Raw genomic sequence first — 16037 nt, 5'->3', positions numbered from 1 at the left:
AAGGTTTTACATTCGGACTTGCTTCAATTTAAATTCTTCTTGCATTCAATAATGCTTTTGTTCAGGGCACCAGCAGTGTCTGCACTGTTAGACACACTTTCTTTATATCCCTGTTAGACTTGATAGGTTAGCTCTGTTCCAGACTCAAATTTGAAAGCCATTTTCCTCCCTTCCCAACTTTAACAGTCTCAAATGAATTATAAAACAAAATAAATACCCAGGGATGAAAAAAGTACTTTGCAAGTCCTTGTTTAAAAATAATTTTTACTATCCTTTTGGAGAAACTTCTATTCACTTTCACTGGTTTAAAGATTTGAGAAGGGCTTTTAAAGCATATGAAATGTATCCATATGCTCATGAATGTGCTTACATGGGTTTCTGAGTTTTTGCTAAGGAAAGCTTTTGTTATTAATAATATGTATAATATTATCCAGATAAAATAAAAATAACCTCAAATTGATATTATTCAGGACTGGTATTGAGGGATCTTATTTCTCAGCCATATTACGTATTCTTCCAGTGATGGTATCTGTAAAAGAACCCTTCCTTCCTTTCTGGTTTTTGCTTTGGCTTTCTCAATGATAACATGGATCTCCTGTGACTTATTATATTTTCCGGGTTCCTAAGTGGCCCCTTCATTCTTGACATTTATCTCACATTTTTGGAGGGGGAAATTCCTCTAAACACTTTTTAAAGTCCTGAAGCTCTCAGGTGGAAGAATGCTAAATCTTTTCAAATTCTCTAAAGGTATTGTTTAAGAAGTCCTTTCAGAGAGAAGAGTTACTTCATCTTGGTTGGAATTAATGATCTGTTCCAACTCCTGAAGTCCTGGAGCCACTGGGGTATGGAGTGTGGTTACGGCAGCTGCACCATCGGTGGTATGTGGTGGAAGGGATGTGTCTGGGCCAAACATGTTTGACTCCAGTGTGGAAATCTGGCTCGTGGCAGCTGTTGGACATGCCCTGACACTAATTATGTGGTAATGGGATCCTTCTGCAGTTTGGTGACCAAAAAAGACTGGTGCATGGGGCTATATGGGACAGACCAGGACAAAACAATGTGCTGTGAGTTTGGTCTCTGGGCTTTACAGCTAGCAGTGCTGCCATCTCTGCTGTGACTTTGGGTGAGGAGTGGTTCCTCTCTTTGGGCCTCAGTTTATCCTCCTATAAAATGAAGCAAAAATAATTATTCTTCTGATCCCTTTCATCACTAATCTTCAGTGATTCTGTTGTTAAATATTTGCTGTCTTTTTTTTTTTTTTTTTTTTTTTTTGCGGTACGCGGACCTCTCACTGTTGTGGCCTCTCCCGTTGCGGAGCACAGGCTCCGGACGCGCAGGCTCAGCGGCCATGGCTCACGGGCCCAGCCGCTCCGCGGCATGTGGGATCTTCCCAGACCGGGGCACGAACCTGTGTCCCCTGCATCGGCAGGCGGACTCTCAACCACTGAGCCACCAGGGAAGCCCCTTTCAAAGTATTTTATTTCATATTGAAATGTTAGCATCTGAAGTGGCCAAGCCAAAAAATTTCCTCTGGGTTAAAGGTTTTATTTGTGTATGACACAGCCAAACATAATTTCACCCCCCCCCCACTCTACTATTGTTTCTTTCCATTACATTTTGGGTTTGTATATTCCTAACAACGGCTTTTAAAAATGATGGCTTCCTGTGGATTGGAGTGGGACTTGCTAAGTATCAAACATGCATTATCTGTTTAACTTTATCATGGTTTTGTGAGATGTTTGTATTATTAGGAGCTTTTTTTTTTTTTTTTTTTTTGCGGTACGCGGACCTCTCACTGTTGTGGCCTCTCCCGTTGAGGAGCACAGGCTCCGGGCGCGCAGGCTCAGCGGCCGTGGCTCACGGGCCCAGCCACTCCGTGGCATGTGGGATCTTCCCGGATCGGGGCACAAACCCTTGTCCCCTGCATCGGCAGGCGGACTCTCAACCACTGCGCCACCAGGGAAGCTCCGGGAAGCCCCTTATTATTAGGGGTTTTTAAAAGAGATAGAAAGTGAAAGCTAGAGAACAGAAGTAACCTGTTAGGGTCCCACAGCCCACCCAAGGCTGTGGGACCCTGTAGCTAGTGAGTGATCCGATTGACCCCACAGCTAGTGAGTGCCCAAGCTGGAGATTGACCCCAAACTGTTTGACATCAAAGACAGGGTTATTAATTGGGAGTATTATTCTCAATCAAATATTTAGGACTTTCACTGTCAAATTAATTATTCCTTTATTTCCTCCCAGAAGTCTATAATTCTCTTTAAGTTTTCCATTCTCTTAACTCATGTCTGTTGTTGGGTGTCAGAAGCTTGAATTAGCATGGTTATGTTTGTACCATGGAGATCACCCAAGTCTTGTATATATTGCTGTTTAGGAATTCCTTGCCCTGAATAAACATAACCACAGCACTATTATGTTATTCATATTTTGCTTCTTTAATTATAACAGCAATTGTAGTATTGATAGATTCTTCTTGGGGTCTCTGCCCACCTTTAAACAAATATCCTTCTCTTTTGAGTAGCTCCTGATAAGCAGTGTCACCTGCCACAACTGATTGATTCATGGTGGCCACCTGGCCCATGCCAGGACCATTTTGTCTTCTGTCCTGGGTATTTACAATTTGGAGCAAAGAATTGTTGAAACCAAGTCACAACTTCTTGCAGAGATTACTGTTGTGTCCTGCTTGTTTCTTTTCCTGGGTTTTGTTTTCACAATTGCTGTTTTGATTCAGGGAGATACCCTGATATCTTTCTCATACATTCTCTTCTTTGGCTTAAGGTAGGCCAGATCAGTTTCTGTTGCTTGGAACTCAAAGAATATTAACTAATTTAGCAGTGATGAGCACATGGCAGGTGTCTTAGTTTCATCCATGCTGCTAAAAAAAAAAAAATGCCATAGCCCAGGTGGCTTATAAACAGCAAACATTTATTTCTTGCGGTTCTGGAATCTGGGAAGTCCAAGATCAAGGTGCTGGCAGATTTGGTGTCTAGTGAGGGCCTACTTCCTAGTTTGTGGGCAGCTGTTTTCTCACTGTGCCCTCACAGGGTAGAAGGAGCGGGTGAGCTCTCCCAGACCTCTTTTTATAAGGACAGCATTCCCATTCATGAGGTCTCTACCCTGAAGACCTGATCACCTCCTAAAGGCCCCACCTCCCCAAGTACAGTCACATTGGGGATTAGGTTTCAACATAAGAATTTTGGGGGGACCTAAACATTTAATCTATAGTAGTAGGCATTCAAAAATTATTCTTAGAAAAAATATTTGCAGAAGGCATCCATAATGCTCCCACCTGTTGTCATTTTTAACAGTTTTATTAAGATATAACTCATGTATCATAAAAATTCACCCTTGAAAAGTGTACAATCTGGTGATTTTTACTGTATTCACTTAAAACATTTTCATCACCTCCCCCCAAAATCCCATACCCTTTAGTAGTCTGTCTGTATTCCCCTCTCCCCCAGCAATGATCATTTTGATATATTTTCTTCTAGTTTTTTTCTTGTCTCTTCATTTTACATACTATGGTATGTTGGCCATATTTTTATTTATGGGATATGGTATATTCATTCTCTCTGTTATAATATAAAATGTATATATGGGGCTTCCCTGGTGGCGCAGCAGTTGAGAGTCTGCCTGCCGATGCAGGGGACACGGGTTCGTGCCCTGGTCCGGGAGGATTCCACATGCCGCGGAGCGGCTGGGCCCGTGAGCCATGGCTGCTGAGCCTGCGCGTCCGGAGCCTGTGCTCCGCAACGGGAGAGGCCACAACAGTGAGAGGCCCGCGTACCACAAAAAAAAAAAAAAAAGTATGTATATAAAATATTAAAGATCATAGGCATTGTGTGGATACAGTAGTAATCTTACCTTTACACCAGAGAAAGAAATGCAGATGTAGGCCTTTTAATAAAATGGAAAAACTTAGGGAGTTTAAGTGATTAGGCTACTTAGGACCCAGTATATTCGCATTTTCCCTATATACTGTTCAAGTTATAGTTTGTAAAATAAGGTTCATCTCAGACTCCTCATGGTTTTCACAGTCACTTAAAATTCCACCGAGAGCACAGTAGCATGGATATGCTACTTAAAAGTAAAAATGAATAAAATAGTTGAATGTAAAGCCTAGTACTTGGCATTTTAGATGAGTCTTTAAAGATTCCTTCAGATTGACTTTAAATAACAATAACAAAAATAATGGTATAGAATTAAAATTCAGATATTATATATCATTAAAAAGCATATATAATAATGTATAATCATATACTATATAATATATGTAACATATATTTTATATAATAAAATAGATATTATGTATATAATAATAATAATTATATTTATATTTAACCTGGCAGGCTTTTTTTTTTTTTTAACGTATAATACATATATTTATTGTACCTATGAGGTGAGTTCTCTTTGGGAAATACAAAGCTATTTGAGACTATTTGTTCATTTTTTTGTTTTCCCACAAATACTGTGACCCTTTGAGCAGGAAGGTCTATATTTTACTAACATCTAGAGCAAGCAGCTAACACGGTGTCTAAGATGTCAATAAATATGAAATAGATAAATGAACACATTTTTAAGGACTTGGAAAGGAAACTTAGTATATTGCCTGTCAGAGAGCACATAGTTCAATTAAGGTTGAATGAATGAATGAATGACCCTCTTTGTCTATTTTATCTAGTATTGTCTTGTATTAAGGGGCACTACTCATAGTTTACTCAGTTTTTATTAATCACACAAACTGACTTTCTAGTGTGCTCCTTAGGACTGTACTACAGTACTATTTTCATGATGTTTTCCTTCCCCACCTTTCAATTACCAAAAATTTCTTAAAGCAATAATAGAGCTGAAACTTCTTGAAGTCCAGAGAAGTACTTCTCAAACCTTTATGTGCCTACAGATTACCTGATAGTCTTGTTAAAATGCAGATTCTGATTCTGCAGGTCTGAGTGAGACCTAAGATTCCACCTTTCTTTTTTTAGCAGTCATGTTGCTTTATTTTTTTTATCTTTTATTTATGTTTTTATACAGCAGGTTCTTATTAGTCATCCATTTTATACACATCAGTGTATACATGTCAATCCCAATCTCTCAATTCATCACACCACCACCCCCCAGAGATTCCACCTTTCTTACAAGATCCCAGGTGATGCTGATGTTGCTGGTCCAAGGGTCACATTTTGAGTAGCATGGAGGTCAGTTATCCCCCCTTCCCAGGGGTGGAGTGAATCGAGAAGCAGAGAGAAGCAGGAGAGTACTTAGGAAGAGTCTCTCCTCATGAAAAACTGAATAACAAGGATTAGAGTTTGAGCAAATCATGTGGTCAGAGTAGGGAAAAACTAGTAGTTCAATGCTTGCCACCCAGCTATTTGCAATGATATTAATTTAGGTCCTCTTACTTTTTTTTAGAAATACTTAGGTGGTAAGCAGTTTTGTTGAGTGAACATGTTGAGGTGAAGAGGAGGTGACAGGGAAGGAAATTGCAGTAAAGATTTTAAAATGTCATTTACACTGAAGATTTGCTAAGCAATTAAAATGAAAGAACTATCCACTAACTGCATGTGGCTGTGACTATTAATAATTGGAAAAGTTCCAATTTTAACCATCATTTTTATGATTGCATGTGTGGGGTTGCTTCTCTAAACACATTTAAAAAAGATCAATATTTCTTAAATTTGTATTTTTTTTTTTTTTTTAGCTGTAACAGGTTGAGCAGTGTCAACATCAGGGGATGCCACTGTCTTTTAGCTGCTTATATATTACTAGATAATAGTAGGGAAAGAACCCTGACCTTCAAAACAAATCGTTGGTATTCCCTAGAGCCGCTTAAAGAGTTATTTATAGACAAGTTAATAGGAAATCAGTTCCATCCATCTCTGAGTTGGTCTTAAAATAACTGTTTCCTGTTTTCCCTTATTTAAAAAATGCCAAAGTACTTAGCATTTTGTTTCCCACTGTTATATGTATTTGATGGTCAAAAATTTATGTTTGTTTCTTTTCAATGAGAGGAGGAAGGAGACACATTTTAATTCTGGACCTCTAGCCGCCACCACTGTCTCAACAGCAATGATAGCAGTGAACATTTATTGAGCACTCATTATGTGCCAGGCCCTGTGCTTCATGCTTAATGGGAACTTGTTCACTTTGATGAGCGTCTCATGTTGTCTTTGTGCGCATCCTGTAAGTTAGTTATGAGGATTATTTCCTGTTTATGGATGAATAATTTGATGCTCACAGTACTTAAATAATTTGTCCAAGGTGACATAGGCTGTCATAGGTAGCTATAGGATTCAAAACCCTGCTCATCACCACTGCTCTTGGAAGCCCAGACAAGTTTGGTGATTTTATCCAGATCATGTAATAGGTTAGTAGCAAAGCTGGAATTAGAACTTAAGTCCTTAACTCTCAGCTCAGTACAGTATTCCAGTACTGTGCCACCTTATAGTATTGGTCTGTAATGAAAACCAGAACTCCTTCTTGCTTACAAGAGCAACTGCCAAGAGGGCTTTCGCATGTATACTTAGTATTATGAATTTTGGCAAAATGTCACATGTTATCAACCAAAGTGGATTCTGCAGTTATCATGGATAGCGCATCTGTGTGAGGATCCCAGGATACTGGTGCTTTGGTGCTTTAAAAAAATCACCTATCAATATTCTCTATTAGCTATGTGCCTATTCTACCCTAAAGGAGAAAACCTAGACCATGTGTTCACATAATAATTTTTAATACCTTTCTCAGCAGAGCAACTCTTGAACAGTCCACTGGGGCCACATGTTTTTAGCCAATGCCTGCTGTGTGTCTTTTCACACACATGACACAGCCCATGGAAGGTTTGAAGCCACGAGGAATGCTGCACATCCTGCAAGCAGGATTATGGAAAAAGGAATCAGAGAACCTGCCCTTAATATTTGATTTGAGACAAGCTGGAAAATGATAAATAGGAAAATAAAGTCATAGGAGAAGTAGAGCAGGCCAAGTTGTCTGAAAAGAGATTCTCTTTTCTTTGAAAGAGTATGTTAAGCCCTTGCTTGAGAAGGAGTATGGATTTATTTTTAAAAAGTTCAAGACTTTTGGATATAAGCCAACTCATATTTTTATCAAGCTCAGAGACGGTTTTCATAGCAATGAAACCCTAAACTGCTTTGTAGTAGAAAACTTTATCATTTTTTGTTTTTTCCCCATAGTGTGGAAAAGAGCTTAAGGTCACAAATTTTTTCAAATCTGCCAGGAACCCATATTTTCTATGTTTGGGGATAAGACACAGTAGATTCTAAACATCTGGCTAGTCCCTACTTAAATAATTGTGTGTTCCATGCACATCATACATATATAATTATATTTTCATTCTATTTACCTTTTTTGTGTTTTAGACATTCTGATATCTGGATTAGATTCTGACTCCAGTAGCTATTAGAAGTCAGTCTCCTAAATGTTGGCTAAAGCAAAGTATATCTCCCCCCCTTTTCCATATAAACTCAAGTATGGCTTAGTTTCTTATATTTTCATTGTTCTCCTTTTTTCAAAATTAAGTGACTATGGAAGCCTATAAGAGTTGTGTAAAATGAAGTTCTATAGTATTTTCAGAGCAAGAGAGACTTTAGAATTGGCTGGAGGAAATGTCTATTTTAGACCCTGGACCATGTTCGCTAACGATGTGATTGCAGTAGAATCCCTTAAGCCAGTTCAATTTATTCTCTTGTGAAGTGGACATAGTTCTGGCAGCTTTGGAGCAGTATTGTCAGATGAGTGGGCTGGTGGACGTGAGGAATTTTGAGTTTTGGAGGAGAGAACGGGACAGAGTAATCTGAGGCCAAGGATACTCTTCCTACTCTCCCCTCCCTCCGCAACTCCCCCCACCCCCAGGCTAACAACAGCAAAGCAAAGAATGGAAGCCGTTCTCCATCACATTGTTTCCCTGTGCTGACCTTTGGGTGAACAGTTTCCTTTCTGGTCTTCATCTTCCTATCCATATTTTACTCGCTATTTATTGGGTACCTATTATGTGCTAGAGTAGGGGGTATGATACAAATCTGGCCCAGAATCTGCCCTTGAGGTGCTCACTTTCTCTCTTTCTTGGAGGTTTCCCTTGCTTTTTTGTGAGCACAGCAATGCTTTGAAAGATAAATTTGCCTTTATCCGACTATTGAGTACTAGGAGGTCCTATCAGAAAATTAGCCTGCCATAACACCAGAAACAGAAGTCCTTATGACCTCCTTTATTGTCTGAGACTTGGAATCAACTGGATGGACTCATCTCTTTAGCTCCCATTCTGTTTAACTGTGTTTAACAGTCAGGGCAATGATTGTAAACTTTTTTCCTTCCGTGGACTGGAGATGGGGTTAAGCCTTTTCCAGGACAAAGTTCAAAGTATGTAATTAATTTGGGGGGGGGGAGATGAAAAAGAACTGGGTTAAAGGCCAGGTATCAGGATAAATAAGATGCATTCTGTTTTCACTCCTAACAGAGTGACTGCAGAGGGGAGCCTGGATGCCTGTTGTCACAGCTGCTTTTGCTTTCTTCTGTCGTGTCCTCAGTGGTCAGCTGTGGATAAGGGAGTTTGCCTTTTCAGCTTTGATTGAGGACAACTGGAGAATGATCCCACAATCAGGGTGGGGAGTAGAAAGCTTTCTGAATATTCATCCAACCATAGACTCACTTTTGTGCTTGAAGGGAATTAGCTGTTTTGCCACCTGTTTCACCTGTGCCATAAGTGCCAAGTGGATAGAATTTTGATTGGGACCCAGGCATGAGGTTGGATCACCTGGTGATGTCCCCTTCCGATGCAGGTGGACATTGGAAGGGCTTCTCTCTCCTAATATGCAGTGGAATGGAAGCAACAGAAGGAGTGGTTGAGGCTTTGGGAAGTTGAGACCACAGTGATGACTGGGAGATTCCAAAGAGATGGCTCCTGGACACATCCTTGCAAATTGTGGGTTTGTAGGTACCTGATGTAGGTAACAAACTGAAATGAATTCTCTTGATTATTGATCCAATGAAGTTTAAGTGGCTGCCTTAAAAGAAATGTGCTTTCGTGGTTGAGAAGTGGGAGACGATTCAATTCCAAGGAATTGAATAATCAAGGAAGCGGGGAGATTGAAACCTGTGCATCTTTTAAAAATTTTTTAAAAAATCTTTTGACTCTTAGAGAAAGTGCTTTGGCTTTGCCAGAGTTTTCACTTGTACTGTTGTATCTTGATCTTTTAGAGAGAATTTTTTTAAATTGAGCTTGTCTTCTAATAGCTACTCAGTAGCTACTACTAATTGCAGGGACTCAGAAAGGAGGTCTCAGTAAATTATCCTTGGAGTGTCCCATGCTATTTAACTATTTGATGGGACCAGTAATGCAGAGGGGAAATGATTTAGGTTGTCTCTTATCCTAATGAGAAATAGGAAATGATCTAGGTTCTCTCTCATCCATATGAGACACCACTGCTATTTCCTAAGTTGTCAAAGTGGAGAGCCACCCCTTTTGGTCTACTCTTAGGGTTACTAGAATACGTACCAGGATGGAGTCCAAGATCCCAGAAAGATTCTGGCTTTAGCAGTGTGCTTGTGTGCTCTTGGGCCTGTCATTTAACCTGTGTGGATCTGATTTTTCTCATTTGTAAAATGAAGTTAACAAGCTAATCTTTAAGGCCTCTGTGAGCTCTAAGAATTTTGATTCCATGCCATCAGCATGTCAGGTGGGTCTCATCTTTCAGAATGTGGGTTTTTGTGATGTTGTCACAGCATACTCTAGCCTATCCTGATTGATATAATTGATTATTGTCTACCTGGTACTTTCTAGAGCTTTATATGTATTAACTCACTTAATCCTTAAAATAACCTTATGCAGTAGGAATTACTACTCTCACTTTTACAAATAAGGAAACAGACACAGAGAATATTATTTTCAGTTGGTTATTTATTGAAAGTACTGTTATACTTTAAAACTGAAATTGTCTATGTTAAGTATTCAACTAGAGATGAGTATCTGGTAAATAATTTTTGAAACTTGATTGAGTTAACTCTCTTAAAAGTAAGTTAATGGGGCTTCCCTGGTGGCGCAGTGGTTGAGAGTCCGCCTGCCGATGCAGGGGACATGGGTTCGTGCCCCAGTTAGGGAAGATCCCACATGCCGCGGAGCGGGCTCGCTGAGCCTATGCTCTGCAATGGGAGAGGCCACAACAGTGAGAGGCCCACGTACTGCCAAAAAAAAAAAAAAAGGCAGTGAAGAGGGGAGAGGGGGCGGGGCGGGGCGGGGCGGGGGGGGGGGGAGAGGAGAGAGAGCAAGAGAGAGAGAGAAAAAGAGTGTTTTAAAATCTCTCCCCATCCTCTGAAGCAGAAGGATGATCCGTGTTCTATAAGGCACATTAATTATGCTCAAGAATCCCTTCTTAGGAACAAGGAGATTCCTGCTTAATTTAAATATCTTTTTTTTTTTTTTTTTTTGGCGGTACGCAGGCCTCTCACTGTTGTGGCCTCTCCTATTGCGGAGCACAGGCTCCGGACGCGCAGGCTCAGTGGCCATGGCTCACGGGCCCAGCCGCTCTGCGGCATGCGGGATCTTCCCGGACCGGGGCACGAACCCGTGTCCCCTGCATCGGCAGGCGGACTCTCAACCACTGCGCCACCAGGGAAACCCCTAAATATCTTAAAAGAGAATGAAAACTAAATGATATACGGATTTGAGAAATTTTTGAACACTAAATTTTAGGTTGATTATCAGATTGTGTTTGGTCATGCTGAAGTCATTCAGTGACTAATAAAATGATTATCTGGAAAGTAAATTTTCTTAATGTACAAACTGGAAGTATCCATCGTGACAACCTCTGAGGAATAGGTTGGTTAGGATGGCTAATTTTTAATTTTGAGAATTGCTATAACTGTCAAAATTGCCTGCCTGTCTGCTCTCACCACTCCTGCCCACTTCCCTATTCTTTTTTTCAGCCATCCTGAAGTATTTACACCAATTCAGAGGTCAGGTTGTGTAGTGGTTCATGCAGGGGTATTGGGGTCAGACTTTCTGGATGAACACCTGGCTGTGCCACTTACCTAGCTGGGTAACAGTACAGGTTGCTTAACCACTTTGTGTGTTCATGTTCTCATTTGTTAAATGGAGTTCATAACAGTGGCTGTCTCACTGGTGGTTGTGAAGATTAAAAATGCTTAGAACTGGGCCTGGAGTGTGGAAGCACTCTACAGATTTTTGCTATTACTGTTCATTAATAGATCTAGTCTGTCTTTGCCTGTAGGCTTTTGTACTTTCTCTACTCTTTCCATCTTTCTTCACGAAGTTGACTCATTTATTCTTCAAGACATAGCTCAGTGGTAGCTGTTGGTTTGTGGGGGGTATTTTCTTGCACGTCTCTAGCCTGGGTTACACCTTCTCTGCATTTCTAGCCACCTGGCTATGACTTATGTCGTGTTGCTACTATTGGTTTACTTGTCCACATGGATTGGGAGCATGGACCACTTCTTTTCCTTTCTTTTTTAAAAAAAATTCATCAGTATGAGGAAGACACTGGGTAAATGCACATTGAATGGATAAATAGACTGATTTTTTTCCTTCCATTCCTCTTTTTCTTTTTCTCTCTCCTTCTTTTTCATTCTTTTTTTAAAAAAATTTATCTTAGGCTGTGTTGGGTCTTCATTGCTGTGCTCCATGGCATGTGGGATCTTTCCCAACCAGGGCTCAAACCCATGTCCCTGGCATTGGCAGGCGGTTTCTTAACCACTGTGCCACCAGGGAAGCCCTCCTTCTCATTTTTTTTTTCTACTTCTCTTCCGTCCTTTCTTTCTACCGAACTTACTCCTTCCCTTCACTCTCAAACCGGGCAGTTGATGCGTTATCTTAGTTATTCCTCACAGGCACTGTATGAGGTAGGCATTATGATTAGTCCCATTTTGCGGGTTAGGAAACAAAGGATCAGAGCAATAGGCAACTTGCCCATCCAAGGGGGCAGCCGCCTTAACAGACTTATCTTCCAGTGTTGCTGTCTTTGCTCAAAGCACTACGGCAATTTTTTGGGGGGAGGGGAGGGAATTCCCTTCTGGCTAGTAGTTTATTAACTACATAAAAAAATCCAATCTTATTTTTGGTCACTCTCAGAAAAGATGATTTGTAGTCTGATCATCCTGATTCATCGTGTTTGTCTCCAGATAAACTTGGATTGTCTCAGAAATCCAAGCCACTCTAAAAGGACAAAGATTTGCCGTTGTCAGGAATGTTTAAATGACTTGAAGACAGTTGCACCGTCCCAAGAGGCTTGGCAGCAGCCACATCAATGGGCTGAAGATGGTTGATACTCCTGTGAACTTTGGTGTGGTTTAGGGATGGGGGGTGGTGGAGGAAGGTCACATTACCTTACAATCCCACCTCATGGATTTTTTTGACAGCTTTATTGAGATATAATTTATGTACCATGCAATTCACCCATCTAACATGTAAAATTCATTGGTTTTTGGTATATTCACAAACTTGTGCAAGCAACATGACTAATTCCAGAACATTTTCATCATCCCCCAAATGAGGGATGGAAGGATGACTACCATACCCTTTAGCAGTCATCCTGCATTCCCCCCACCCCCCCAGCAATCACCAATTTATTTTCTGTCAGTGGATTTGCTTATTCTGGATATTTCCTGTGTAATCATATAACATGCGGTCTTTTGTAACTGGCTTCTTTCACATGGCATAGTGTTTTTGTTTTTTTTTTTTTTTTGCGGTATGTGGGCCTCTCACTGTTGTGGCCTCTCCCGTTGCAGAGCACAGGCTCGGGACGCGCAGGCTCGGCGGCCATGGCTCACGGGCGCAGCCGCTCCGGCATGTGGGATCTTCCCGAACCAGGGTACGAACCCGTGTCCTCTGCTTCGGCAGGCGGACTCTCAACCACTGCGCCACCAGGGAAGCCCAGCAGTGTTTTTAAGATTCAACCATGTTGCTGTGTGTATCAGTACTTCATTGCTTTGTATGGCTAAATGATACTCCATTGTATGCATATACCACATTTTATTTACTCATTCATCGGTTGACTGACATATGTTTTGTTTCCACTTTTTGACTATTATTAATAATGATGCTCTGAGTATTTGTGTATGAATCCACTGCTGAATGGGTAAATACAATGTGGTAGGTCCCTATAATGGAATAATATTCATCTATAAAATGAGTGAAATACTGATCCATGCTACAACATGGATTAACCTTGAAAACATGCTAAGTGAAAGAAACCACTTATTGCATGATTCCGTTGGTGTGAAATGTCCAGAACAGGCAAATCCATAGACACAGAAAGTAAACTAATGGTTGCTAGGGCCTGAGGGTAGGGAGGGAGATGGGGGGTGACTTGTAGAGGGTACAGGGTTTCTTTTGGGGGTGATGAAAATGTTTTAAAATTTATTGTGTTTATGATTGTAGAACTTTGTAACTATACTAAAAAGCACTGAATTTTAATTTCACTTTTACTTTATAGTAATTTTGACAGGGGTGAGTTATATTTTAAAAAAATTATAATCACCATCATTAAATACATACCAGTTTCTTACTCTGCATTCAGTACCCTGGGAGACGCTGTGGCACACAAATGAGAGTAGTTGTTCCTTGTGCTCTAGGAATTTCTCATTGGATGATCCTAAGTGGAAAGTTGAAGTGGATACCAACAAAGAGTTTAATTAATGCATCACTAGGTGCTAGTTTCTGGGTACAGCCCACACTCAGAAAAATCTCAACCCTCTGGGTGTCAGCTGTGGGAATTCAGAAGGATTTCCCAGTGTGGACTCCTCCAGTATTTATGTAACTTAGACATAGTATTATCCATGCCTTACAATACTGTGAGTTCCCTTCAGGCAGGACCTAGGCCTTACGTCCATCTTGATTCCCGTACTTAACGTTGTGTCTGGTCTGCATGGGGAGAATGTGTTTGGTGAATGGATGAGTAACTGTGTTTTGGAAGCCCCTTGGTTTCTTCCTAGGACAGAAATGCCTTCAGCTTATGGCTGCCTGCTCTGATCAGCCTGGGGGTTGCCCCTGTTGGGAAAGTGTTGCTGAATTCACCTGTCTTCGTGCAAGGGTTTCTTTTCTCACAAGTGGTAACTATTTTGTTTCTCTGGCACTTTCACTCTGGTTTTGGCTAAAATGGTGACCTGGAATGACATGGGGGTACTTCTGGAGTGTTGTGCTTTCCTCCCTGGTAATATAACCAAGATATTGGGTTCTTGGGTCAGTGAGATTTAGGAAGACAAAAGGTGGAATAAACCTCATTTTGTTTCTTTTTTAAAATCACATTTATCAAGCATCAGTGCTATAAATTCTGTGTAGCTTATGGGTCTTTGCTGCAGTAAGAAACTGTTTTTCTTTTTTCTTTTTTTTCTCTGTGAAGGTACTTTGTGTTGATTAAGTTCTTTCTGTTAAATATCCTTTGCTTGCACTGGACTTTTCTTTGTGTTGATTTTTGCTTCGTTTTTCTTTCATTTCCCATGCTGTTCAGCTACTGGATGCCAGAAGAACCAAGGTTTGTCCACTCTTTGCAGCTCGTTTGTTTTGCTCTGCACAGCCTCACCCCCTTGTGTGTTTGAGTGTCTCTGTCTCTGTCTGCATTTGTTCCCTTTTGCTTGCAGATGCAGTAATCCTGTTTACTAAACCTGTTCACAGCTTTATTTGTAAAAATAAAGTCCTCGTTTGTGTCTACTTGTAGTGGATGCTATTATTTTTATTTTTAAATGGACATGCACTTAATCACAGAAAATAATGGATAGTAGAATAAAGAACACCTTAGAAAACAGGGAATACTGAGTCTGGAGCATTGTGGGTGTGAAGAAGGTGTGTTTGTGAAAGCTTCCCTTCTAACCCTTTCCACTCCTAAATTAAAACCCTGTAGATGTATAATTTACCTTGTGACTGACACTAATATACTGTTTCTATGTATGTGTACATTTCTCTTAAGACATTCAGAAAGCATCATTGAATTAATTCCCCCTCTCCATGTGCTGTCCCATGCTTCTGAAGTCACCCTGGAGGACTTCACGGCTGGCCCTCTGGACCTCATGATTAACATTCCATCTTCATAGTGTGGTAGCAGCAAATAGCGTTTGGCATGTCCATTGACTTTTTCCCCCTTCTTTCTCCTCTCCTGCTCCGTCTTTCTCATCACAGCACCTGCAGTTGACAATCCAGGCCCTTCAGGATGAGTTGCGAACCCAGAGAGACCTCAACCACCTCCTGCAGCAAGAGAGTGGCAACCGAGGAGCAGAGCACTTTACCATCGAACTGACGGAGGAGAACTTCCGGCGGCTCCAAGCTGAGCATGACAGACAGGCTAAGGAACTGTTCCTATTGAGGAAGACCTTGGAGGAAATGGAGCTGAGAATCGAAACACAGAAACAGACCCTCAATGCCCGAGATGAGTCGATTAAAAAGCTTCTTGAGATGTTGCAAAGTAAAGGTTTGCCGTCCAAAAGTCTTGAGGATGACAATGAACGGACACGTAGGATGGCAGAGGCTGAGTCTCAAGTCAGCCACTTGGAAGTGATTTTAGACCAGAAAGAGAAGGAAAACATACATCTTAGAGAGGTAAGGACATTCACTTTATTTTCCCAAAGCCGTATTTTACAAGTTAAAATACGTTAAATATGTTATCAGGTTATTACCACAGGTTGAAAGTTATCTATAGCCTTAACCAAATTGCTGTTGTCATCTGTTTTATAACCTTCATGTCTGCTTATCACCTTTAAACTGGAATTTCGCATTAGTCTTTTTTTCCTATGCCCACCACACGTATGTTCCATTATGATTCAACACGTATTCAGGACCCAAGTGTGTGCAGCACATGTCAACTCTAAGGTGGTTTACAATTGCTTTCCTACAGATGGCCATTGTTTCAGGGCCTTTTAAATGCACTACTGGTTAAATTTTAGATGTTTATTAAGTATCCTCTTTTTAAAGGAGCAAAATGAATAGGTGATTAGCAAAACAATGAGCATAAATACTTTTATAGCTGAATTGGGGGTGGGGTTTTCAGAAAGTAAAGCCTAAGGATATTTCTGGAAAGAATGGA

At 40.7% G+C, this 16037-nt stretch overlaps 1 protein-coding gene across 1 annotated transcript in view; it reads left to right on the top strand.

The window, feature by feature from the left end:
* ERC2 (ELKS/RAB6-interacting/CAST family member 2) overlaps positions 1 to 16037 on the top strand; it is a 750321-nt gene that overhangs the window by 117704 nt on the left and 616580 nt on the right. Inside the window, exon 2 of the mRNA XM_060021473.1 lies at positions 15137 to 15553. Within this exon, the coding sequence (XP_059877456.1) occupies positions 15137 to 15553 (417 nt within the window). The remainder of the gene's footprint in view (positions 1 to 15136; positions 15554 to 16037) is intronic.

The sequence above is a fragment of the Delphinus delphis genome, chromosome 10, assembly GCF_949987515.2.
Source record: "Delphinus delphis chromosome 10, mDelDel1.2, whole genome shotgun sequence".
NCBI classification, from domain to species: domain Eukaryota; kingdom Metazoa; phylum Chordata; class Mammalia; order Artiodactyla; family Delphinidae; genus Delphinus; species Delphinus delphis.
This window is presented reverse-complemented; position numbering and strand designations above follow the sequence as displayed.